General features: G+C 28.8%; 3 protein-coding genes across 4 annotated transcripts; 2 read left to right on the top strand and 1 right to left on the bottom strand.

Annotated features, from left to right (window-relative positions):
• The first annotated feature begins 6,459 nt into the window (after positions 1-6,459).
• Positions 6,460-14,923, top strand: LOC124914301 (paired amphipathic helix protein Sin3-like 2). 2 transcript variants are annotated; one of them, XM_047454816.1, is made up of 24 exons: positions 6,460-6,624; positions 6,714-6,826; positions 7,330-7,536; positions 7,622-7,805; positions 7,885-7,983; positions 8,056-8,214; positions 8,309-8,606; positions 8,716-8,852; positions 9,765-9,840; positions 9,923-9,952; positions 10,146-10,324; positions 10,429-10,583; positions 11,064-11,191; positions 11,310-11,564; positions 12,143-12,448; positions 12,756-12,832; positions 12,927-13,283; positions 13,363-13,463; positions 13,544-13,682; positions 13,768-13,920; positions 14,006-14,169; positions 14,331-14,442; positions 14,523-14,644; positions 14,747-14,923. In XM_047454816.1, the coding sequence occupies exons 2-23, from the start codon at positions 6,717-6,719 to the stop codon at positions 14,610-14,612; spliced, it is 3,516 nt and encodes a 1,171-aa protein (XP_047310772.1). In that variant the 5' UTR covers positions 6,460-6,624; positions 6,714-6,716; the 3' UTR covers positions 14,613-14,644; positions 14,747-14,923. The 2 variants fall into 2 exon arrangements, with proteins under 2 accessions (XP_047310772.1, XP_047310773.1); XM_047454817.1 differs by having other exon boundaries at positions 14,523-14,649.
• A 4,523-nt stretch (positions 14,924-19,446) lies between these two features.
• Positions 19,447-22,030, top strand: LOC124914576 (protein NRT1/ PTR FAMILY 5.8-like). Its single transcript, XM_047455155.1, has 4 exons — positions 19,447-19,578; positions 19,665-19,882; positions 20,430-20,956; positions 21,035-22,030. Exons 1-4 carry the CDS (start codon positions 19,530-19,532, stop codon positions 21,813-21,815), a joined length of 1,575 nt encoding a protein of 524 aa, XP_047311111.1. The 5' UTR covers positions 19,447-19,529; the 3' UTR covers positions 21,816-22,030.
• Positions 22,031-22,790: 760 nt separating this feature from the next.
• Positions 22,791-24,683, bottom strand: LOC124914577 (WAT1-related protein At3g28050-like). The gene is made up of 6 exons (XM_047455156.1): positions 24,383-24,683; positions 24,246-24,314; positions 23,850-24,180; positions 23,598-23,762; positions 23,316-23,467; positions 22,791-23,227 (listed from the first exon to the last, which is right to left on the bottom strand). The coding sequence occupies exons 1-6, from the start codon at positions 24,580-24,582 to the stop codon at positions 22,990-22,992; spliced, it is 1,155 nt and encodes a 384-aa protein (XP_047311112.1). The 5' UTR covers positions 24,583-24,683; the 3' UTR covers positions 22,791-22,989.
• Between the last annotated feature and the right edge of the window lie 1,882 nt (positions 24,684-26,565).

Raw genomic sequence — 26,565 nt, 5'->3', positions numbered from 1 at the left:
GTTAATTTGGATATATGTGAGAGTAAATTGATTCTTGGGTCAGATTGTGGGTTGACCCGTCCATAAACATAAAACGGTTAAAAATAAAATGGATATATGTGAGAGTAAATTAATTCTTGGGTCGGATTGTGGGTTGACCCGTCCATAAACATAAAACGGTTAAAATAAAATAAAAAATGTTATAGGTATCGTTCGAACTTGCAACCTAACAAATCAAGTACAACCTTTTAACCAACTAGGCTAATAACACTTTATATTTTAATTTCAACCCAAAATTTGATAAACGCGTGACATTTTAACAATATAAGTTCAACTTCTTTATTAACTAATCTATATATATAATGATGCTTAATTTTTAAAGTGTCCGGATTGCCGGTTCGAGAGCTGTGGTTAATTTGGATATATGTGAGAGTAAATGGATACTTGGGTCGGATTGTGGGTTGACCCGCCCATACACTTAAAACGGTTAAAAATAAAATTAAAAATGTTGTAGGTATGGTTTGAACTTGCAACCTAACAAAACAAGTACAACCTTTTAACCAACTAGGTTAATAACACTTTATATTTTAAATTCAACCCAAAATTTGATAAACGCGTGACATTTTAACAATTTAAGTTCAACTTTTTAACTAACTAATCTATATATATAATGATGCTTAATTTTTAAAGTGTCCGGATTGCCGGGTCGAGAACTGTAGTTAATTTGGATATATGTGAGAGTAAATTGATAATTGGGTCGAATTGTGGGTTGACCCGCCCAAAAAACTTTTACCGTAATATTTTTTTCTCGGTTTTTTACATTATTACTTGTGTAAATGCACGGGATACATGTTAGTAAAATAAAAAATGCTAGAGGTATGTTTAAAACTTGCAACCTAACTAAACAAGTATAACCCTTTAACCAACTAGGCTACTAAGACTTTATATTTTAAATTCAACACCAAATTTTATGAACGCGGGACGTTTTAACATTAATATAAGTTTAACTTTTTAACTAACTAATATATATATATATATATATATATATATATATATATATATATATATATATATATAAAATGATGCTGAGTAATGGATATTTGAGTCGGATTGTGGGTTGACTAACCCATAAACTTAAAACGGTTAAAAATAAAATTAAAAATATTATCCGTAATTGTTTTTCATGATTTTTTATATTATTACTCGTGCAAATGCACGGGCTAAATGCTAGTTCGAATAATAACTTAAAATAATCTTAAATAGCCTATATTTTTTATAACCTATATAAAAACTAATAAATTCAAATGTACAACCACAAATCTAACCGGGCCTCATAAATATAAATATAAATATAAATATAAATATAAATATAAATATAAATATAAATATAAATATAAATATAAATATAAATATAAATATAAATATAAATATAAATATAAATATAAATATAAATATAAATATAAATATAAATATAAATATAAATATAAATATAAATATAAATATAAATATAAATATAAATATAAATATAAATATAAATATAATATAAATATAAATATAAATATAAATATAAATATAAATATAAATATAAATATAAATATAAATATAAATATAAATATAAATATAAATATAAATATAAATATAAATATAAATATAAATATAAATATAAATATAATGATGCTTAATTTTTAAATTATGCGGATTGTCGGGTCGAGATATGTGGTTAATTTGGATATATATGTAAGAGTAAATGGATACTTAGGTCGGATTGTGGGTTGACTTGTCCATAAACTTAAAACGGTTAAAAATAAAAATAAAAAAGTTATAGGTATGGTTCGAATTTGCAACATAACAAAACAAACACAACTCTTTAACCAATTAGACTAATAACATATTTTATTTTAAATTCAACACCCAATTCGATGAACGCGGAAAGTTCAACTTTTTAACTAACTAATCTATATATATATATATATATATAATGATGCTTAATTTTTAAAGTGTCTGAATTACCGGGTCGGATGTTGACCCGCCCATAAACTTAAAACGATTAAAAATAAAAATAAAATTATTATTACATTTTTACTATAATATTTTTCACAATTTTTATATCATTATTCGTACAAATGCATAGAATTCATACTAGTTAATTTAAAAACTCAACATAAATAAAAACAAATGTATCTTATTAAAAGAAGAGTAATGATACATACAACACTCTTATACAACACCTAGCAGTTTGGAAAGTGTCCGAATTGCCGGGTCGAAAACTGTGGTTAATTTGGATATATATGTGAGAGTAATTGAATACTTGGGTCAGATTGTGGGTTGACCCGCCCATAAATTTAAAACGATTAAAAATAAAATTAAAAATATTATTATATTTTTACTGTAATATTTTTTTTACAATTTTTATATCATTACTCGTACAAATACATAAAATTCATGTTTTTTAATTTAAAAACTCAACATAAATAAAAGCAGATAAATAAAAGTAGAGATATCTCATTAAAAGAAATTATTTTGATACATACTAGATAATGCACAAAAAATATATGTACTGATGTTATTTCTTATTGGTCCATATTGATCTAATAATAAAAATAATATTATATTATTTATAATTGGGACACTTTTATAAAAAAAAAAACAATACTAAGTAAAATTACTTTATTTTATAGATAAAAAATATATATATATTAAATGTACAAAAGTAGGTTTACAAAAATTATGGGTGAGCGTCGAAGAAAAGAGAGGACTTTTTCTTATTATATATTATTTATTTTTAATTATCAAATTAAATATCAAAATATCTTTAATTTTATTTTTATAAAATTTAATTTTTAAATACAACAACATATTAAAAATCTAAATAACATATTTTTAAATTAAATAAATAAAAACTCCAAATAACCTAACATCAAACAAGGTCTCTTAAATTAAATCAAGATGTTCTTATAGTATTTTATTTGCCACATTGGTTGGTTGTCTTGGGGATTTTCAGGCGGTTGAGTTTCGTTGAGTAGACCTGTTCTCCATGGGTTAGCGAATGACCGCTATAATTGACTTGACGCTAAGCTAGAAGAGGAAACTTAAATTAATAATTTAAAAATAAACTAAATGTGTGAAACAATTATGACGTGTTAAAAATATACAAATACCTCTGCAAGTAGATCTAGTTTTATGTGTTTTGGTTTTTCTTTAAAAATTTTCTATTTTATTATATTAAAATATTTTTATTTTATTTTTATTAAATTTAAATTTTAAATATAATAAAATATTTTAATAATAAAATTAATTAAAAAGTTAAAACATTACAAATAAATAACAAAACTCTAGTCAGTAAGATGCATTTTTAAAATATATTTATTTATATTTTTATTTTGATCATAAAATTATTTAATTTATTAAATTTATTAATCAAAATATTAAAATATTTTATTTATATTAATATCTTTTAAATATTTTTGTTAAAAATAAAAATTAGCCTTTCAAATTTATAATAAATAATTTAAAATAATTAATAATTAATAATATATATATATATAAATATATATATATATATATATATATATATATATATATATATATATATATATATATAATGATGCTTAATTTTTAAAGTGTCCGAATTGACGGGTTAATTTGGATATATATGTGAGAATAAATGAATATTTGGGTCTGGGTTGACCTGTCCATAAATTTAAAACTATTAAAAATAAAATTAAAAATATTATTACATTTTTACTGTAATATTTTTTTCACAATTTTTATTTTATTATTCGAACAAATACATAAAATTCATGCTTTTTAATTTAAAAACTCAACATAAATAAAAGCAGTTATCTCATTAACAGAAATTATTTTAACAGAAATTATTTTGGTATATACTAGATAATGCACAGAAATATATGTATTGATGTTATTTCTTATTGGTCCATATTGATCTAATAATAATATTATATTATATTATATTATTTATAATTGGGACACTTTTATAAAAAAAAACAATACTAAGTAAAATTACTTTATTTTGTAGATAATATATATATATATATATATATATATATATATATATATATATATATTAAATGTACAAAAGTAGGTTTACAAAAATTATGGGTGCGCGTTGAAGAAAATAGAAGACTTTTTCTTATTATATATTATTTATTTTTAATTATCAAATTAAATATCAAAATATCTTTAACTTTATTTTTATAAAATTTAATTTTTAAATACAACACCTCATTAAAAATCTAAATAACATATTTTTAAATTAAATAAATAAAAACTCCAAATAACCTAACATCAAACAAGGTCTCTTAAATTAAATCAAGATGTTCTTATAGTATTTTATTTGCCACATTGATTGGGTTGTCTTCGGGATTTTCAGGCAGTCGGGATGGTGGACCGGCCCCGCTGTTAACCCGTCAAGATGAATTTTGTTGGGTAGACCTGTTCTCCAATGGGTTAGCTGACCGCTATAATTGACACTAAGCTAGAAGAGAAAACATAAATTAATAATTAAAAAATAAACTAAATGTGTGAAACAATTCTGACGTGTTAAAAATATACGAATCCCTCTGCAAGTAGATCTAGTTTGATCTGTTTTGTTTTTTTTTTATAAATTTTCTATTTTATCATATTAAAATATTTTTATTTTATTTTTATTAAATTTAAATTTTAAATATAAAAAATATTTTAATAATTAAATTAATTAAAAAATTAAAACATTAAAAATAAATAACAAAACTCTAATTAGTAAGATGCATTTTTTAAATATATTTATTTATATTTTTATTTTGATCATCAAATTATTCAATTTATTAAATTTATTAATAAAAATATTAAAATATTTTATTTATATTAATATCTTTTAAATATTTTTGTTAAAAATAAAAATTAGCTTTCAAAATTATAATAAATAATTTAAAATAATTAATAATTAATAATTAATAATATATATATATATAATGATGCTTAATTTTTAAAGTGTCATAATTGACAGGTTGAGAGCTGTGGTTAATTTGGATATATATTTGAGAGTAAATGAATACTTGGATCGGATTATGGGTTGATCCGCCCATAAATTTAAAACGATTAAAAATAAAATTAAAAATATTATTACATTTTTACTGTAATATTTTTTCACAATTTTTATATCATTACTTGTACCAATACATAGAATTCATGCTTTTTTAATTTAAAAACTTAACATAAATAAAAACAGTTATCTCATTAAAAAAATAATTTTAGTACATACTAGATAATGCACAGAAATATATGTATTGATGTTATTTCTTATTGGTCCATATTGATCTAATAATAAAAATAATATTATATTATTTATAATTGGGACACTTTTATAAAAAAAAACAATACTAAGTAAAATTAATTTATTTTATAGATAAAAAAAATATATTAAATGCACAAAAGTAGGTTTAAAAAAATTATGGGTGAGCGTTGAAGAAAAGAGATGACTTTTTCTTATTATATATTATTTATTTTTAATTATCAAATTAAATATCAAAATATCTTTAACTTTATTTTTATAAAATTTAATTTTTAAATACAACAACTCATTAAAAATCTAAATAACATATTTTTAAATTAAATAAATAAAAACTCCAAATAACCTAACATCAAACAAAGTCTCTTAAATTAAATCAAGATGTTCTTATAGTATTTTATTTGCCACATTGGTTGGGTTTGGGGATTTTCAGACCGTCGGATGGTGGACCGGTCTTGTTAACCCATCAAACGATGAGTTTTGTTGGATAAACCTGTGCGGATGACCGCTATAATTGACGCTAAGTTAGAAAAGAAAACGTACTTAAATTAATAATTTAAAAATAAACTAAATGTGTGAAACAATTATGACTTGTTAAAAATATACGAATTCCTTTGCAAGTAAGATCTGATTTGTTTTGGTTTTTCTTTATAAATTTTCCATTTTATCGTATTAAAATATTTTTATTTTATTTTTATTAAATTTAATTTTTAAATATAAAAAACTATTTTAATAATTAAATTAATTAAAAAATTAAAACATTAAAAATAAATAACAATACTCTAATGAGTAAGATGCATTTTTAAAATATATTTATTTATATTTTTATTTTGATCATCAAATTATTCAACTTATTAAATTTATTAATCAAAATATTTTATTTATATTAATATCTTTTAAATATTTTTGTTAAAAATAAAAATTATCTTTTCAAAATCATAATAAATAATTTAAAATAATTAATAATTAATAATAATAATAATAATAAATACTAGGGTTTAGAGATCCTATATATGGGATGAGTTATATTAAATTTAGGAATATATATATATTTCACAAACTGATCCTTATACTATAATTTCTAATAAACGAAACACCCTCTACTTTATAAAGACATTAGCACAGAAGCCTTTAAATCCTCAATAATATTGATACGCAGTTCTTCTCTCTACTTTTGCTTATCTTAGAGAGAGAGAGATCGAAGAGGAACAGAGCAACTCGACCATCTTCCTAAGTTAATCATACAATTTAACTAAGGAGTTTGTTTGTTCGTTTGTTAGATCTGTTTCTTGTTGTTACTTCTTATCTTTACGCAAGTATTCTGCTCTCTCCATAGAAATCTTGCCCAAGTTTAAGCGGTAAGTTGTCATTCTACTTCATTACACATGATTTCTTATCATCTATCGTTGTTTTTGATACTTGATTATGTTTTGTTTGATCTTCTCAGACTATGAAACGACTGCGGGATGACGATGATGATGATTATGATTATGATGATGAGGATTTTCATATTAATAACTCGCAACTTAAGCGCTCGTCTGGTTCTTCTCGTGGAGAATCGTAAGCAGAATACCTATTCTCTTCTCTACATTCACCTATGATTATTTGTTTCGCTTCATTCATTATGCATCCAATCCTATCCTGTAACTGTTCGGCAAATCTGGAATTGAATACCACGTTTGAATGTTTTGAGAATTTCTACCATTCTTTTCGTCATTCAACTCATCTTGGTGGAATAATTCTTCATATCTACATTAATTTTCTTGAAATGTTTCATACTAGATTTAATTCCTTGTTACATTGTGTGAATGATTTGAAAGAAACGGAATATCTGAGTATTAGAAATTTAGAATGATGAAAAATAGTTTAGCACATTTCTTTTGGGGCATTGAGATGTTTTCCTCATAGTTGTTTGGATGAATTGTGTCTGGATTGTATTGTTTTTTGTGAAGAAATATATAAAAAAATTGGCAATAGATGTTTGAGTCTTTTATTTAAGTACTAGATGCCAGATTTGTTGAATCTAGACTAACTTGTATACCTTTTTTTCCTGGTTGATAAAGTTATGGACAGCCTCAGATATCTTTAGATGGTGGTGGTGGTGGAGGAGATATTGTAGTGGATGGAGGGAATGTAGGAGCTTCTAAAGGTACGCAGAAGCTCACAACGACTGATGCCTTAACCTATATCCAACAAGTCAAAGAAATGTTTGAGGACCATAGCAAATATGACATGTTTCTTGCTCTCATGAAAGGATTCAAGGCTCAAACGTTGGTACTTTTTTTTTGATCTTTTCTTTTGCCCAGTGTATAAGTCATTACTTAAATTGTGATTATTGGATGCATTTTGGTGCAGAATTGAAACAGAGGGTGTCATAGAGAAGGTGAAAGAGTTGTTCAAAGGGCACAACAATCTGATTTTTGGGTTCAATGCATTTTTACCGAAAGATTATCATATTACTGTAATCGACGAGGAAGAGACGCCACCAAAGAGAACTGCTGAATTTGAAGAAACGATCAAGTTTGTGATCAAGCTAAAGGTGAATTTTTATTGATTTGGTATGCTGATTTGTGAATAGTAGTTTGCTTGTAGAAGACTGAACCTATTATTTTCTTCAGAAACGCTTCCAAAATGATGATCAAGTATATAAATCATTTCTGGACATTTTGAATATGTACAGAAAAGGTCATAAAGACGTCACTGAGCTCTATCAAGAGGTACATATTGAACCTTCAAAGCCATCTTTATATGGGTTTTCTTTCTTGACATTATATCATATGACAATGCAGGTGGCCATACTTTTCGGACGGCACCAAGATTTGGTTGAGGAGTTCATCAGATTTTTACCTTATACTTCAGCATCACAAGTCCCTTCAGGGCAACATTCTTTTCAACTCGATGATCGCAACTTTGCAATGACTGCAACACATCAGGCACCTATAGACAAGGTTAATCCCAATTCCTATCCTGTTGAAGACTTGCTTATTATGTATTCTTTGGTAATTGTTGCTCAAGACGAACCTTCTTTCTTACTTGCAACAGAAACGTCGAAGGGGCAGACCAACTACTTTAGTTACAGATCATGATCAAAGCCATGAACCCATTGATAGTGAAAAAGATAAAACAATAATAAAAATGCAAAAGGACCTGAAAAAACACGCTGAAAAGGACAGCAAGGAGAGAAGAACACATGATCGGAAGGATAGGGAACCTGAAACTGACAGTAATAGGGAATTCAATATGCAACGAGTTCATGAAAATCGAAAGTCTAATCCGAAGATTGAAGACTTCCGAATGAATCCTCTTGTCACCTCATGCAATGATAAAAAATCTAGAAGAAGTAAACATTTTACTGTAGAGATGCAGTTATATTTTCCACTTCCTTTTTTTAAGTTTTGTTATTGTGGTTTTCCAATTTATCATGTAGCATGTTTTATTTCATGGTGCAGGTGTTTACAAGGAAGAGTTCATTTTCTGTGAGAATGTCAAGGAAAGGTTGGGTAGTTTTGATGATTATCAAGCATTTTTGAAGTTTCTTCATATTTATAGCTCAGAAATAATTACCAGAAAGGAATTGCAAGGTTTGGTATGTGTTCCTACTGTCCCTTCTTTTTCTTCTTTCATAGTGAATGATGTTTGTTTCATTTTTTAATGGAGTTAATTTGAAAGAGATGTTCTCTCTAGTTGAATACTGAAGAAAGTCAATCTCATAAGGAATGTATAAATCAAGATTAACTCTTCTGAATATCTTCTAATGAAGAGATATGTTACCAATTAAGTGGATATGCTACTTATTTGATTTGATTTTAATTATCGTAATTATCTCAATTCCATAATTATAAATGGAAGGAGTGTAGAATGTAGATGTATATATGGCAACTTATTTGGTACATCCAAATTTTTATTTTGCCAAAATCACAATAACTTATTGGTAGAAAAAATATTTAGTATGATCAAAAAATTGTTTTCTCCTCCATATTTTACCTAAAAAAGTTTCATCTCTAATTCAATAAATCTTTTGTACGAAATGCAAACAAAATTAATTTTAATTCTTACTTTGATAATTTTCAAAAGTGATTATAATTGTGATAAAATATTAGTTTCTAAATGGATTTTTAAATGTAAGATCACAACAATAAGATACAACATTTGTTGTTTTCTCTCTCAATTTACAGTTTCTTCAGATACTTAGAAAGATGTGTACAAACCTAGACGGAATGATTCTCATAAAGAATTTCATTTGAAATTATAAATTTTTACATCCTCAATACCAATTAAAAGTAGCTAGTAGTTGATGTGTTTCATTTTCTGGTTTTGTTTTCGGACTCTAGGAAACTAGAAGTTTGTGAAATTAACACGCAAGCAGAAGATTGACTAATTTTGTTTTCCAAAAAAAAAGTAGCTGGTAGATGATGTCTGGATGGTTTTACCCAATATTCATAATTTATTAACTTCTTTTCAGTAGAGGCTCATTCAATGTATACTCTGTTGATTGTAGGTATCTGATCTACTTGGAAAGTATCCAGATCTTATGGACGGGTTCAATGAATTTTTGGAACATTGTGAAAATATTGGTAGCTTCTGAAGCTTCTTCTTATGAATATTTATTTTGTTTGATCTCATTTAGGTAATTTCTAATTAGTATTGTACGTGCAGATGAATTTCTGGCTGGTTTTATGAATAAAAGTATGTACTCTCTTATCCTTCTTACATTTATATAAGCAATTGACTTACTCTCATCTGCAAGTGTTCTTTTATTCTATTTCCTGATTAAAATAGGCCACTCGATTTTGCTTTTTCACAGAACCCAATTCTTTAAATTTTGGTGTTTTTCTTATATGTTTGAACAAGTTTGATCTGATACATTTTTTTATTGCAGAATCTTTGTGGAGTGATGGGAATGGATGCAACCCCGTGAAGAAAAAAGTTCATAAAAATGAAATGGAGCCAAAAGAGAAAGATAAATGTAAGGAAAAGTATATGGGGAAGTCCATTCAAGAACTTGATCTGTCTGATTGCCAAAGATGTACACCAAGTTACAGGCTACTACCTGATGATGTATGATAGTTGTATCATTTGTTGCCTTTCTTTCTCGTGTTTACTTCTTTGATTGCTCGAACTTTATGCGGACAACAAAGTGAAATGTGTTGAATCTTGTGCAGTATCCAATACCAATAGCAAGTCAGAGATCGGAACTTGGGACAAAAGTTTTGAACAATCGCTGGGTTTCTGTAACTTCAGGCAGTGAGGATTACTCAGTTAAACACATCCGCAGGAATACGTATGAAGAAAATCTTTTTAGATGCGAAGATGACAGGTAAACATCATTAAGCTATGCAAAAAGGCTGATCAGTTAAAGCTAAAATCTTAGTCTTTGAACTTATTGCCATTTAAACTTCTTCCATTGTATTTTTTTTCTTGCTTTGTTCTTCTCCTCACTCTATATTTCTATAACGTTTGAACGCAACTTGCGTTCTTTGTAATGAAAAGCTGATATTTAAAAAAAAAAATTCTTAGTCTTTGGGTTTGATGCATGTGGGTTCATCATATTGTTACTTCTTTGACTAGTCATGCTGGACAAAACTTTATGTGTAGCCAAATAAAGACTGAAAGTGGCACTTCGTTTTTTTTAAAGGAGACTTATTGAACTTTTTTTTGAAAGGAGACTTATTGAACTTTTTTTTGAAAGGAGACTTATTGAACTTCTATGTCGGTATAATTTGGTCACTGTCATTTTTCTATTCCTCATAGCCAATTGACTTGGAACTTTTTAAAGTATAGTTTTCTCAAATTTCAGGTTTGAGCTTGATATGTTACTGGAATCTGTGCGTGCAACTGCTAAGCGGGCAGAAGAACTATTGAACAGACTTAATAACAACACTGTCACTCCAGATAGTCCAATCCGTATTGAAGACCATTTCACAGGTAACAGGGTTAGGATTGAAAGTCTACAACATATCTTTCTCTTACTTTATCATTTATTTTGATCACGTGTTCATCCGTTTTCCCTCTAACAAGTTTGTTAAACTCTGGTTTATGCTAGTTCTCGACTTTAGATGCATTGAACGCCTGTATGGTGATCATGGTTTGGATGTATTGGAGATCTTAAAGAAGAATCCTTGTGTTGCATTGCCTGTTTTACTAACTCGCCTTAAGCAGAAGCAAGAGGAATGGACACAGTGTCGAACAGATTTTAACAAGGTTTGGGCTGAAATATATAGGGAGAATCACTGCAAATCGCTTGATCATCGTAGTTTCTACTTCAAGCAACAAGATTCAAAGAACTTGAGTATAAAATGTGAGTATGAGCTTGAACTCAGAAGTTGATTGTCTTTCATATCATATGGTTGACTGGAATAGCATTTTGGTTATTAGCTTAATTATAATCTTAATTTATGGTTATGTATCCTGATCTGATCCTGATGAGAAACAACCAATACATTTTTTGAATAAATTTTTGAATGCGTCTCCGAGTAAGTTAAATTTCTTCATTCCTATATTGGATCCTCCTTACTTTCTTAAAGATGAAAATAATTGTGATTAGACACTATCTCAATGGAGGCATTGGAAATCTTTCAGAAGATTCCAACTCTTTCATACACATAATTTATGGATATTATTCTTTTAATTCTAAGACAAGGTATAAGCTCCCATTTGTTTGTGTCAGTTCTCATTGTAGAAAAATAATAAAACAGTTTTATAAACTGTTAATTAGTTAGTTTAAACTACTAATTAGTTGTTTTTAATTAATTAGTTAGTAATCACTCTCCTATATAAAGGAGAGTTATAATTGTTTGAATAACAATTTCCAGTTCACATCTTTTCTTCAAGAATTTAACACTAATAGTTATTTTCTCTGTTTTTTTTATTGAGCAGCCTTGGTTACCCAGATCAAAGAAATTAAAGAGAAAACACATAGGGTTGATGACGGATCTTTCTCTCTCATGGCCAGAAATAGATATCTAATAATTCCAAATCTAGATTATGAGTATGTTGATGCTGGAATTCACGAGGACATGTATAAACTGGTAAAGTATTCAAGCAAAGAAGTTTGCTCTACAAAAGAACAATTTAATAAAATTATGAAGCTGTGGACCAGCTTCTTGGAGCCAATGCTGGGAGTTTCTTCTAGGTCACATGGAATAGAGGGTACCAATGATGATGTTAAGTCAAGGCAACCTGGTAATTGTTATTTGAATTTAAGTTCATTTAGTAATTATTATTTAACATTGTTTAATTATTTAGATTCAACTAAAAGTCTAAAATTAAGCTATAAAATCTGGCTTACATTAAAGGCAAAATAGACTTTAAGTAGTTTCCCTATATTAGTTCTGGATTTTATCAAATCGACTTACATACCAAGTACTTAAAATTTATATATATATTCATTTATTTTTAAGATAATCAACTCAATAGACACTTGATTCTCAGTTTTATCAAATGCACCCCACTTAGATTACTCAAGCATTGACATGTCTCCATTTCAAAGGTCCTGGTGCATCTGCGTTTGCAACCAATGATGATATTCTTGAAAGCAATCATGAAGGGAAATCAGATGATAATGAGGTACTTAAATGTCTTTCTATTAGAATGTCATTGTAGACTGTGGCTTTAATTATTTTGCAATTTCCTGAAGGCAAATCCCCTTTCTGTTAATCAGGATGGCAACAATTCGAGAGAACCTCAACTGGAGGATGGAGAGTTATCTGAAACCAATAATGTTATTATTGGTAGACATCTAGAGGAAACAGAAAAAGAAGAGGGTGAGCTGTCTCCAAATGAAGAGGAGGAAGGAGAGCATGATCACAAGGGTGAGAGTGAATGTGAAGTCAAGGAAACGCCAGCTGTCCACTTTGGTGGGACAAACTATATTTCACAACCTATGACGGATTCTTTTTTGCAAACTGCAAAGCCATTGGCAAAGCATGTGAGTTCAATGTTACCTAAGAATGAGAAAAAAGATTCTCGGGTTTTCTATGGAGACGATACTTTCTATGTTCTTTTTAGGCTTCATCAGGTATGTATTCACATATTTTCCCTCTTTTCTTTGATTCCACGTAATGTCATGCGTTGTTGAATACATGTTCCCTCCCTAGATATTGTACGAAAGGTTACTATCGGCAAAGCTGAATTCAAAGGCTGCTGAAACTAAGTTGAAGACTGTGAATGATGGTAGCCCCCCTGATTTGTATAGCAGGTAGTGTGAAAATAGCATTATCCACACTTGATGAAGATGGTACTAGTTCATTGAATTAATCACGGGTGTATTCTGTGCAGATTTATGAGCGTCCTTTATAATTTACTTGAAGGGTCTATTGATAATGCTAAATTTGAGGATGATTGTCGGTCTATTATAGGAAATCAGTCCTATGTTCTGTTAACCTTGGACAAATTGATTTGCAAGATAGTGAAACAGGTAACTAGCTATGCAATAAGAAAAAAAGGCTTTCACCTTTCTTTCTCTTTAAAAAAATGTTTAAAACTTGTCTGTCTTATTGTAGCTGCAAACAGCTACAACTGATGAAACCGATGACCAGCTGCTTCAATTGCATGAGTATGAAAAATCTCGGAAGCAAAGCCATAGTGCTGATTCTGTATATTACGACAATGTATCTGTAATGCTCAAGAATGAGAACATATACCGATTGGAAAGTGTAGGTTCCGGTCACTCAGCTTTAGTTGAACATCTTTTTGTCATGTCCTAATGCTCATGTTTTTTTTATTGTGCTACAACAACAGTCTTCTGCAGGAGCACGTTTATCCATTCAGCTGATGGATGATGGAAGCGATAAACCTAATGCAGTTGCAATCTCAATGCATCCTAATTTTAATAACTATTTGCACAATAATTTTCTGTCTATTGATTCTTCCAAAAAGGAACCAGCCGGCGTCTATCTTCAGAGGTAAAATTTTACAAGCTCTTCTAATTTATCATGTGAATGGGGAATCTATAGTCCCATTTGAAAAACACTTTAGAGACACAAACCTGTCCCATTCCATGGAAATCAAATAGAAATGTTTTTTTCCAAATGAACTCAAGTCCAACTTGCTAATATACATGCAGAAATAAGCGCAAAATTGCCGGAATGTACGACACTTCCAATGCACACAAGGTTATGGAAGGTGTCACTGTCTTGAATCGGTTGGAATATAAAATGTCTTGCAGGTCATCCAAGGTAACCAACATTGTTCTTCCTTAAAAGTAACAAAAGGTGGGAGTGATCCTAGTTCTGATTGTGTTGTTGTATTCCGCCAGGTATCATATGTGTGGGGCACAGAAGATTTCTTCATCCGCATGAAACGGGGGAGGCGTGGTTATCGTCGAGCAAAAGTTAAGAAAGTATAAAGTATTCATTCATTCATATTTGCACAGCTAAGGTAAGGTAAGATCATATGATCCTCACTTTTATAATTAGTAGTATTAATTCAATTAAATAGCAAATAGAGAAACCTCATTTGAATGGTTTTATATTCTTGCAGCTTTCATAGGGGAATGATATCGTCGGCCCAAATATTAAGCATGAGGTGCCGTCATTATGCTGAATCTGTAAATAATTTTTTTATCAATTGAACTTTTGTAGAGTTTTAGGTTATTTTACAAACATGGTATTGTGATTGAAAATTTAACTATAGTTTCAATTACAATTTTATTAATGAGTTTCATCAAATTAGATCAATACAATTCTAAATAGGTCTTAGTATTTAATGGATTATTTTGAAATATTAATTTTGATTAGTTATTTCATATTAGATTAAGGTTATTCAAATTGCCTACTCAAAAGTATATTTTCCAATTATATATTTTTCCTACTATATTTGTCTCTTTATTTGTTTTTATCCTAATCAGCTGGGTTACAATGTTTTAATTTTAAAAAAAATATATATATTTCTATTTTAAAAGTTTTTAAGCGAAAATTAAACACATAATGAAAGATGTTTTTAGCATAAATATATTTAGAATTACTAAATAGATTTATTGACAGTTATCTTGATAACTGTCAGCTGGGTTACAATGTTTTAATTTTTTAAAAAAAATTAAATTTCTATTTTAAAAGTTTTTTAAGCAAAAATTAAAAATTAAACACATAATGAGAGACGTTTTTAGCATAAATATATTTAGAATTATTAAATAGATTTATTAACAGTTATCTTATAATTATTATAAATAAAAACATTAATTATAACAAAAACAATTATTACTGTTTTTAATTTAATATTATTTTTTTTCAGTTTATATTATTTAATAAAAAGAAAGGTGAGGTAAACATATTAAAAAGTAATTAGTAAAATAAGAAGAAAGAAAACAAAACAAATAATGAGATAAAAGGAAGGTTACATAGGATTATTTAAATCTCAATTTAATCTTTATTATTTAATAATGGTTTGAATTACAAATTAAATAAATTTAATTTAGACTTAATATAAATGGATGATTTATATGGTTTTATAGTCACACATAAATTGAGATATAATTCCAATAAAAAAAATTAGTGATAACAAAGAATGCACAACTTTTCATGTTGGTTATGATTAAATTTAAAAATTTTAATTTTATTATTCAACAATTTAACCAAAATTAATGAACGAAAGACGTTTTAATAAAAGTTTAATTTTTCATTAATTTTTAAAATGTTTGAATTGTTGGGATAGAGAGTTATGATTAATTTGAATTTATATGTAAAAGTAAACTAAAAATGCTATCACATTTTAACCATAATTTTTTTCTTTTCGGTTTTATATCATTCCTCGCACGGGCTACAGGCAAGTTTTGCTAATTCCGTTGCAGGTTGCACTTGTATATAATGTGAAAATTACATTAATGTCCCTCCATATTCATTTACTATTTTGTCAGGCCAAAATATTAATTTAATTAACTTAATTAATTAGTAGTTATTTGAGATTTGTTTAATTATTTACAAATATTAAAATGAAATTTCATGCCACAATCTTGCGTGCATGCCTATAACATTATTTTCAATAAATGTTAGAAAAAAAGTAGAAAAACTCAAAGAGAGATTGTTGAAAAGTTCAAAGATGTCTAAAATTACCCAAATAATCTCTCTTTATTATATATTTATATCCTAATTAAAATCTCTTCTCTCCTAACCTAATCCACCATCCATAGCTAGGGTTTTCTTCAACAATTGCATGATCATCATCTGCTTCATCAATGTCTCATGAGCTACAAGGTATGCATCACCGAATCCTTCAATTAATTGATTGTTTATCGAGCTCACATATTTATTATGCAATATCTCCGGTCTCTTGTTTTCGTCGAATAAGTTTTCGTCGCATTATTCGAAGATGCAATACAAATGATAAGAGTCTATCACCGATAGTTGCATCGATCATATGGGTTTTTTTATTATCAATTCCTTGAAAAAATGGTATTGGCATAACATTTTATAAAGAAACCAAAATATATTGTATAATAATTAATTGATCAACTATATATATATATAAGATAATATGTTCAAGATCAGTGACTTCCATCTCATATACCACCACCCTTTCATGTCATTAATCATCATTTCCATAACAATTTCCATTAAAACATTTTGTCAAATTTAGGAAAGTCTAACTACTACTGCCACTATCTATCTGTTATTACAAAAATTAACATTTTTAATAAATTAAATTTGACTCTTGACTCTAGATCATTATGTATGAGATGTTGTGTTAGTTTACTTACATATAATAAAATAAAATTTGTCTTTGTAATATGTCTTCACTGAGAAACCCACCAAATTATTTATTTTAATTAATATATACATTTTCAATTGTTTCCATATAAAAATGAAACTAGTTACTTTTTCATCACAATTTAAGAAATATGGATGAAAATGGGACGGTTCGGGGCGGGGAATGCATTTATCGTCCCCGCACCGTTTTAATTTCAGAGATTTTTTAATACCATCCCCGCATCATTCATTTTTTTCCGGTTTCGAAGAATCCCGTAGAGTACCGTTAATAATTATTTTATTTAAAATAAAATAAAAATTATACAATAAAATTATATAAACGAGTTTTTAATATAATATATATTTTAATATATTAAAATTTTATATTATTATAAAAAAATAACATTATTACTCTTATAAAATATAATGAATAAATAAATATATTTATAATTTAATATATTTAATTATGTTTATGGTGTTCGGAACAGAATCGAGGTGAAATCGGGACGAGTCGGGGCGGGGGACACAAATATCATCCCCGCCCCATCCCCATTCGGTTTCAGAGAAAAACCGTCCTAAACAGGACAATCCAGTTCAGTTTTCGCAGGACTGTTTCAAATTGCCATCCTTATTTGGAATTCAGTTTTAATCACAATCCTATATAATTATTTATATACTGTCATCAATGAAAAAAACAAATCATAGTTTGATTAGACTGAAGATCTTGAGAAATTAATTAACATGGAAAATGAGGGATAAAGTAGTCAAATATATATCAATGATTATGTTAATCTTTTTAGTCTAAAATAATTTTTTTATAAGAATTGATTGAGAATCTATCTCAAAACCAAACAAGGCTTCGAAATCAATAGTGTACACAAGTAATAGGTGATACACCTTTTTCTTTTTCTTTTTAATCTTAATAGTACTAGATCAGTAGAGTTTGTTTGATATTGGGTTTATTGGATTTCTATGAATTATTTTTTAAGAAAACCTTATTGGATAAAAATGTGGGTTATTTGAGATTTTTTAGGATGAATAATTAAAATATTTTTTTTTCATATTTAAAAATAAAATTGAATACAATATTATAATAAAAGTTGTTTAAGTCTAACAATATAAAAATATAAAAAATAAAGTAATTTAATTATTATAATGATACATGATGTCTCCATAACTCACTATGAAAATACACCCACAATTGGTATATAATGTTTTATTATCCAACAAATTTAGATAAATAAAGTAAATTATAGGAGTGGAAGAAGGTGATTTAACATAAGTAAATTAAACAATTTTGTTTATGAATCTAAATTTTTATATGATAAGAAAATAGGGAGCTAGACTAAAATGTTTTCAAATGTTTTGGATTTGAAATCTATGTACCAATCATATATTATATATATTTGAAATACTGTATATATTTATTTCTAAATAAAGCATACACATTGTTGACATGATGAGATCATCATGTTTAACTTGATCCTAAAAAAGATGCAAACTTTAACAAACCTTTAGTCTTTAATGCCATATGCATATCCTCTTTAGTCACTTCTTTCTTACCCTCTCATCAACCATTATTATTTACTCTTATCATCTTTTCTTTCTATTAAAAATAATTGGGAAAATCACTAAATATTGAACTTAATAAAAGTAACATTATGATACTTTTAAATAAATTTGATGATAAAATATACACTAAGAAAGTAATTAAGAAAGTAAGAAAGAGAGAAAAATATAAAAGTAAGTCTAAAAAACTATTAAATTGCATTTGTTTTAGATTCATTGAATCAAAAAAGTCTAAAAAAAAAAGAAGACTAGTGTCATACATATCATTGATCAATTATCTTCACGCAAACAATACATTTACTTTTCAATATATGGATTATGTATATTTTATTTTTCCAGAAATTTTGGACCTTTAATTAAAATAATAAGTGTTTATTTGCTAATATATATATAGTCTAGGGTTCCAATCATCATCATCATTAGTAGTTCTTGTGTTGCATGATCATAACTTAGCCATCATGTTGAAACACACAATCCAAAAAGCAATCATAAATTTGAATTAAGATTTCATTCATGCATATATGCTTCCCATTCATGAACCAATTATTCAAATATTTTTACTCATAATTTTCTTCATCCTTTAAAAAAGAAAAATTTCAATCAATTTGCAACTTACAACACGTAACGTTACGCAGCAGAGAGATGATGGAAGAAGAATGGGACTGTTTTTTTTTTTTTGTTACTTTAATAATTGAGTTTAGTGATTGTCTAGTGTCCAATGAGATTTAAAGGTTACAAATAGTTGTAGTGTGTGGTCTAGTGGTGCATTGAAGAAAAATCAACAAAATTGGGAAAAAGAAAAATATATATATATATTAAACAAATTAAATGGTGAGATCTGTTTGATATATATATATATATATATGTATTTAAAAAGTTATATATAAACAGACAAAACATTGTTGATAGATGACTAAGCAAAGTGTTTGTCCTCACCCTGTTCTTTCTTCTTCTTCCATAAATAATTTACTAAACAATTAAATCATTATATCTCTCGATCTGTTTTCACTCTAATGGAAGGAGGCCAGCCAAAACTCAACAAACCATGTATTCTTCTTATAGGTATATACCTTTCTAATCTATCATATCATATCATATATTATATGTTCAATTTCTCAATCTCTAATTACTTTTATATATTCATAAAGTGATCGCGGGAATGGAGCGGTTCGCGTTCAAGGGGGTGGCTGCGAATTTGGTGACGTATTTGACCGAGGTGATGAAGATGAAGAATTCGTCGGCGGCAAAGATGGTTAACAATTGGTGCGGGTTCACGTCCATGCTTCCACTCGTGGTCGCTTCCCTAGCTGATTCTTATTGGGACAAATACACCACCATCCTCGTTTCTTCTTTCCTCTATTTACTGGTAATTAATCTAATCCAATCCAAATCAATTCATTTCTTAATTAATTACCCTTGCTTAATCGAGTCAAAAGCCTATAAATATGGCCTTAAAATAAGCAACAAAAGAGTTAATATATAAGATTGGAAATAGAAAGAAATTTAGAATTGATGTGTCATGTAAATTATAGATATAGAAGTGGGAGTGTAACTAAGAATTTAAAATTGGAAGTAATAATGAGTTAATTTCCTAACATTTAATTATTATTATTTTTTAAATAAAAATAATAATTTGTACCTATTATTTTGGGGGTCACGTGTCTTTGATTGGCTGCTTAAACCGACCTTAAATTTTTTTATCTTGTACAACTATTCTGTCCTTTGGAAAACAAAGACAAATATATATTGTCTTTTTCAATCTTTATGCGGCAAAAGCAAAATAAATACTAAATATACAATATCAAATTCATCAACCATAGCTTCTTATAATTAAAGATCATATACAAAATTATTTATTTTCAAATTAAGAAATTAAAATAAAATGTAATTTTTGTTTTTGGCAAAATAAACAGGGGCTGGTGGCATTAACATCAACGGCAATGGAATGGCCATGGATTCCGACAAGCAAAACCGGCGCCGCCTCTTGTTTATCTTGGTCGCTTTACATGATCTCTTTAGGTCAAGGCGGTTATAATCCTTCATTGCAAGCCTTTGCAGCCGATCAACTCGATCATCATGATCAATTACCATCCGATAATAATAAAATTCTTAACAATAATAATGAAAACAAAAAGAAGAGTCTTTTCTTCCATTGGTGGTATTTCGGCATCTGCACCGGCTGCCTCCTTGGAATCTCGTTCCTCGCCTACATCCAGGACAATATCGGCTGGGGACTCGGCTTCGCCATCCCCACCGCTGCCATGCTCCTATCTATTGCCTTCTTCACTTCAGGGTCCCGTTTCTACACCTACAACAAACAGACGGAGACAGCAAAATTTACCAAGTCATTGGAATACATGGTGGCTGCTTTCAGATCAACCGCTGCCAAGCTCATCCGCCTCCAAAACAAAGATGCCCTCGTTGGAACTCATGAGATTGAGTAAGACTGTCTAATCTTTTGAAAGAATTCATTCTAATGTTTTGATTATGATTATAATTATGCATTTTGATGATATAGGCTTGAAGAGAAAAAGTCATTGTGCCTGGAAGGAGACATAGAGGGATTAGGAGAGATCCCCGATATGAATCCTATAGACATTTTAAAAGCGGCCTGGCGACTGTTTCCAATATGGGTATTACTGTTGACATTCGCCGTGATATTTCAACAGCCGCTGACGTTCTTCACAAAACAAGGGATGACGATGAAGAGGAACATTATGGGCGGATTCAAAGTACCTCCAGCAGCACTTCAAAGCGCGATAACCATATCGATAATCATCTTAATGCCATTATACGACGCAGTATTCGTCCCGTTCATGCGAAGAATGACGAGAAACGAGAAAGGGATAACTGTGATGCAGAGGATGGGAGTGGGGATGTTTCTTTCTGTGGTGGCGATGGCGATAGCGGCGGTGGTTGAAGAAAAGAGGCTGAGAACGGCGAGGAAATCGGAGATGAGCATATTCTGGTTGTTGCCACAGTATATAATTCTGGGTATATCGGATATATTCACGGTGGTGGGAATGCAGGAATTCTTTTACGGTGAAGTGCCGGCGAGGATGAAGACGATGGGAATTGCTCTGTGTACGAGTGTTTTTGGAGTGGGGAATTTCATGAGTGCTTTTCTGATAACGGCGGTGGAGAAATTCACCGGCGGCGGTGGAGAGAAAGAAAACTGGTTTTCCGATAACATGGATGAAGCCCGACTTGATAAATACTATTGGCTTTTGGCCATGGCCAGTGCTTTTACCTTTCTTCTATTCATCATCTTCTGCAAATTTTACACAACTAGGACCTGAGATCCGACCCGACCCGACCCGGATCCGACAGGACCCATCAAAACTATCAACTCCTTGTTCACACTATAGAAAAATCTGTAAATACTAAATAGTAAGCCATGGCTATTTTTTAGGTAATTTTTAAGTGTTTTTTTTTTATGGTTTTGAACTATTTAAAAACATTCTGCTTTTTTTTTTTTTTTTTTGAGGAAAAAAATGGTAATAAGAGTTTTTACCAACTATATAGTTAAGTACGATTGACAAAATATGATATGAATTATTTTTTTTTTCTTAAATTTAAAAATTAGGAAAAACGGTATTAAAAAAGTTATCGAGCTCGTAAATTTACGAGAAAAACGATTAACCCTCGGATAATATGAACGGATATAAAAAACATCATAATAATAATATTATGAATGATACGCATTAAATGATTACGATCAATCATTGAAAGTTCAATATTTCTCTCAAAAACAACGGATAATTCACCAAAATAAACTACATTATTACAACAAAATAATTAGTTAAGAATTTTTTTTTGGAAAGTGTCAATGATTCATCCCATTCAATATATTTTTTTTAATTTTAATTAAATAACTTTGATCCAAATTCCAAAATGAGTAAATTTCAATTTTTTTGTGTGTGCAAAAGATATATAAATTAGTTGACTATATTTGAAAATAATATTTTATATAATATCATAGTTAATCAATCACTTAGCATTAAAAAAGTTTAAAATTTAAAATGAAAATCTTTTCATTTTCAATTGGTTTAAAATTAATATTACCACTATCAAAACTTGCAACTAATGCTATTATGATTATAATTAAGGTTTTCCACAAAATTAAACATGTCTTTGAATTTTTTCAGAAGTCATGAACCAGTATCTAATGTTATCAATGGTTAAAATCATGTATAACTAAAAAAATAAAAATAAAAGAGAAATACAATGATTCATTTCAATGATTTATTATTTTTTATGAATAAAAATAAATCAATACAAGTAGTCATTAATTAAAATAACAACAACAAATTACAAACATAAAAATGAAAAAGAACAATTAACACTCAAAACTCTAAATTAAGAGTTTGATGTGGAATTGAACTTCATTTTTTTTTTATGAAAACATTCAACTTGTTTAAAACTTAGCACGTAAGAACATATAATTTGATTCATACGAGATTGTTAAAATCTCTATATTTTTTCTTCTTCTTCCTCAGATGAGGGTTTTTCGCTGTCCTTAAGAACAGGTAGTTTTTCGTTGTCCTTAAGAAGAGGTAGTTTTTCGTTATCCTTAAGAAGAGGAAGTTTATTGTCCTTGGAGGGAGACTCGATGTCGTCGCTAATCTCGGAAACCTCTCTTATCTCTTCCCTAGCTTTTCCCCACATAACTATGTAAAACCCAACCAATATCACTATTGCTCCTATAATACTGCACAAACAAAAGAAACAAACATTTGATCAATGACCAACATTGTACCAAATCGAAAGCAACTTAATTATCATACTATAATACATACCTCCCAAGATACAGAGTATCACCAAGGAGGATCATTCCCATGGCCACCGCAAATGCAATCGATAATGGCTTGAACATGGTGACATAAACAGGCCCTTTCTTCTTTAATGCCCATGAATGTACCACATTGTTCAAAAATGATCCAAACACTCCCTATTCCAAGTTTACAATAAATAAAAAATCAATTATAATGCTAGTTAGTGCAAAGATAATTATAGACCCATTATGGGTTCGAGTATTCACACTTGGACCATTTAAAAAAACTAGCTCGAAAATGGCCTACCGAGCAGAGCACGGAGGCGAGTCCGATACTGAGTCCAATCGGACTCCTCCAAGCATTCACATCCCTTTCGGTAACCAGACCCACCAATGCGGCTAAGATTGTAACACATAAATTGTAGAAGAAAAGGATGGTTTTTTCATCTTTGTACTCCTTCATGATATGACTCTGAAAAAAAAAAAATTCAACCAAAACCATTAAAAACGATATTTTAAGTGAAAATCGAATCTCTATACTATTAATGTAATTAATTACCTGAAGAATGTAGCAAATTGGAATCATGATATTCTGAGCCATGAGACAAATGCCACCAATGACCCAATTGGACGGAATCTGGTCTGTAGACGACCAACCAGTCATTATGACTGCCGGTCCCTTGTACAGAGTGACCACAAAAGCACCCATTAATGATACAATTGTTCCTAGTATTTTCGCCTGACTGCTCCTGCTCTTTAGCGCAACCTTTTCCATCTTGAAGGTGGTGGCAAGGATGAAAGTGAAAGCAGGAATGAGATTACTCATGGCAGAAGCAAGAGTCGGAGAACTGTAATTGATTCCTGCATAACCCATCTCCTGCGACACACACCTAATATACAAAAAAGATCAAATTTTTACCCCAAAACTAAAGATTCAATTCAAATTTCTACTTACCCAATAACCCCAAGAAGGAATACTTTCCAGATTAGGGAGAATCTAACAGGAGGAAGACCCTTTTTCGATCTGCAACAAACAAAAAGATGAGTCTTTTGAGTAAGAAACAGGGGATTCCAATTTGCAATTGACCATACCTGTGAGAGATGAAAGGAGAAGGAAGAAGAATAAGAGAAGCAACACCATAAACATAGACCATAAAGATCCTATGATTCATCCCATGAAGAGTTGCTGCCTTGAACAGAGTATTCAGTCCAACATTCAAGCATTCCATGCTAGCAAGAACTGTCAATGGGACTAGATCTCTATGCAACTTCATCTTCTTCCCCATTTCCATCTCTCCAAACACTAGAAAAAACTGTGAGATCAGCTCACTGATAACTCGATTCAAGTTGAAAAGATCACATTAACCAATCCAGAATCTTATTAGACAAATTGTAATCTGTGTCTCTATTTAAACACACGTTTCTATGTAAATTCCAATAATTATCATCATTCAATACCAGACAAATTTTAATTATACATCAGAAATTTCCCAGCATTGTTCTGCAATCTTTAGATATTCAATTGTACAAGATATTTCTCTTATTTATTATTTACATTTAATTATTAAGATCCAAATTATTAATTTTACTTAATAATTATACTTTGTTTTGTATTTATTATCAATTTAGATTAAAACCCATTTAATAAAATACATTTAAAAGGTCAATGATTTGAAGAAGAAGAAAGAAGAGATTGAGAGAGGTGAAGCATCCCAACGTGTTGACAGCCATTGTCTTAATACAATTTTAGACATGAGAAGCTTCTTAATTTCTTCTCTATGGACTATGAGTATCACCAAAATATATGTTTTTTATTGCTAATATTCAATATGAGATGTTACAAAATAACAAGAATGAGAAATACCAGCATTATGGTCAACATGTATGTGTCGCATTGACGTGGAGATGAAACCTCGACTATCTACTTTTGTATTAGATTGTGATGACCGGTATCTAGAGTGTTTTGGGATTTGAATTCAATAGGTGCTGCCGTTTATATAATAATTAGGCAGTTGCTGGAAAGTTTGAATTGAGACGATTAGCTAGAGAAATCACACCCAGCTCGATATATGATCGCAATGGTTATGTTAGCTCATATTTCAGTTGCTGGAAAGCTTGAACCGAGACGATCTGCTAGATTGACTTCAGAAAAGAGTCAGTAAAATAAGATGTATGAGAAATCACACCCAACTCGATATATGGTCGCAATGGTTGTGTTAGCTCATATTTCATGTTAGTGTAAGTATCATATTGAAGTGAGAGTTCGTCGTAGCAACGAGTTAGTGTGTTAATGTCAATTCATGATTATTCTATACATATAACAAGTTAATTTTTAGAAGAAAAAAAAGTTATTGACATGTTAGAGATTGTTATGATTCCTAAACCTTTGTTTTAAATTAATTTTTAGGACGAAACTAATAGAACCACATGCATGTGGATTCAAGGGTAAAATAATGTTGGCTCAACAAGGTACATTTTTTTTTTCAAATGTAGAATTACAGCACATTAATAAATCAAATTGATTTTTTTTTATTTTTTTTAAAAGTCCTTGATCGATTAAAAATGACGACAAAATATTACAAAAACATTAGTGTTCAATTGATTTTATTTTATGGCATACAACAAATAATTCAGTTACTGCTTTGTTTTATTTTAGCCATTCATAATGATTGTGATGAATATAAATTATCAAAAATATGTATTTTCTATTTCATTTGTAAAGAGGCAATGAAACAATGGAGTGGACTTGACTTGAGTTTGAATTTTTTTTTTCTTGATTTTTTTTGGATTAAACATTCATTAAAATATACCTTAATTATATATATATTTATTAAAATAAATTAATATAACTTATGTAAAAACCTAACTCCCCTCAGAAGTTTTCAAACAAAGCCTAATCTTGAAGATATTGTCAACGTCAATAATAAGGCATGGCCACTTTGGGATGTGACATATTTTTTTTAACCAACCACGCTTCACTTAAAAAAACAATTAAATATACAATAATTTATAAATTATTTAAATGACAATCATCTTATTTAAAAAATAAAAGTTTGAAGTTAATTTTCAATAAGAAAACTCTAATATAAAATATGTGATCGTAATCACATCGGGATCAACTGGAGGGATTTGTGCCCCCCTTCGTGTATCCTTAATAATAAAAAATTATAATTATTTAAATTCATATATGTGTTGTTTTTATAATTTTTATATATTTTTTATTTAGAGATACATTGAGGGGCACTAACATGTGGTCACAGATAAAAGAGAAAAAA

This window comes from Impatiens glandulifera, chromosome 9, assembly GCF_907164915.1.
Source record: "Impatiens glandulifera chromosome 9, dImpGla2.1, whole genome shotgun sequence".
Lineage (NCBI taxonomy): Eukaryota > Viridiplantae > Streptophyta > Magnoliopsida > Ericales > Balsaminaceae > Impatiens > Impatiens glandulifera.
This window is presented reverse-complemented; position numbering and strand designations above follow the sequence as displayed.

Bases quoted from the DNA above. Each gene is read 5' to 3' on its own strand.
- LOC124914576 (XM_047455155.1), top strand. From the start codon at position 19,530: ATGGAAGGAGGCCAGCCAAAACTCAACAAACCATGTATTCTTCTTATA. The intron at 19,579-19,664 runs GTATATACCTTT...ATATTCATAAAG, and splicing joins ACCATGTATTCTTCTTATAG to TGATCGCGGGAATGGAGCGG. The intron at 19,883-20,429 runs GTAATTAATCTA...CAAAATAAACAG, and splicing joins CTTCTTTCCTCTATTTACTG to GGGCTGGTGGCATTAACATC.
- LOC124914577 (XM_047455156.1), bottom strand. From the start codon at position 24,582: ATGGAAATGGGGAAGAAGATGAAGTTGCATAGAGATCTAGTCCCATTG. The intron at 24,181-24,245 runs GTAAGTAGAAAT...TTTGTATATTAG, and splicing joins TTCCTTCTTGGGGTTATTGG to GTGTGTGTCGCAGGAGATGG. The intron at 23,228-23,315 runs GTATGTATTATA...TTGTTTGTGCAG, and splicing joins GATACTCTGTATCTTGGGAG to TATTATAGGAGCAATAGTGA.
- LOC124914301 (XM_047454816.1), top strand. From the start codon at position 6,717: ATGAAACGACTGCGGGATGACGATGATGATGATTATGATTATGATGAT. The intron at 8,607-8,715 runs GTAAACATTTTA...TTCATGGTGCAG, and splicing joins TGATAAAAAATCTAGAAGAA to GTGTTTACAAGGAAGAGTTC. The intron at 10,584-11,063 runs GTAAACATCATT...CTCAAATTTCAG, and splicing joins TTTAGATGCGAAGATGACAG to GTTTGAGCTTGATATGTTAC.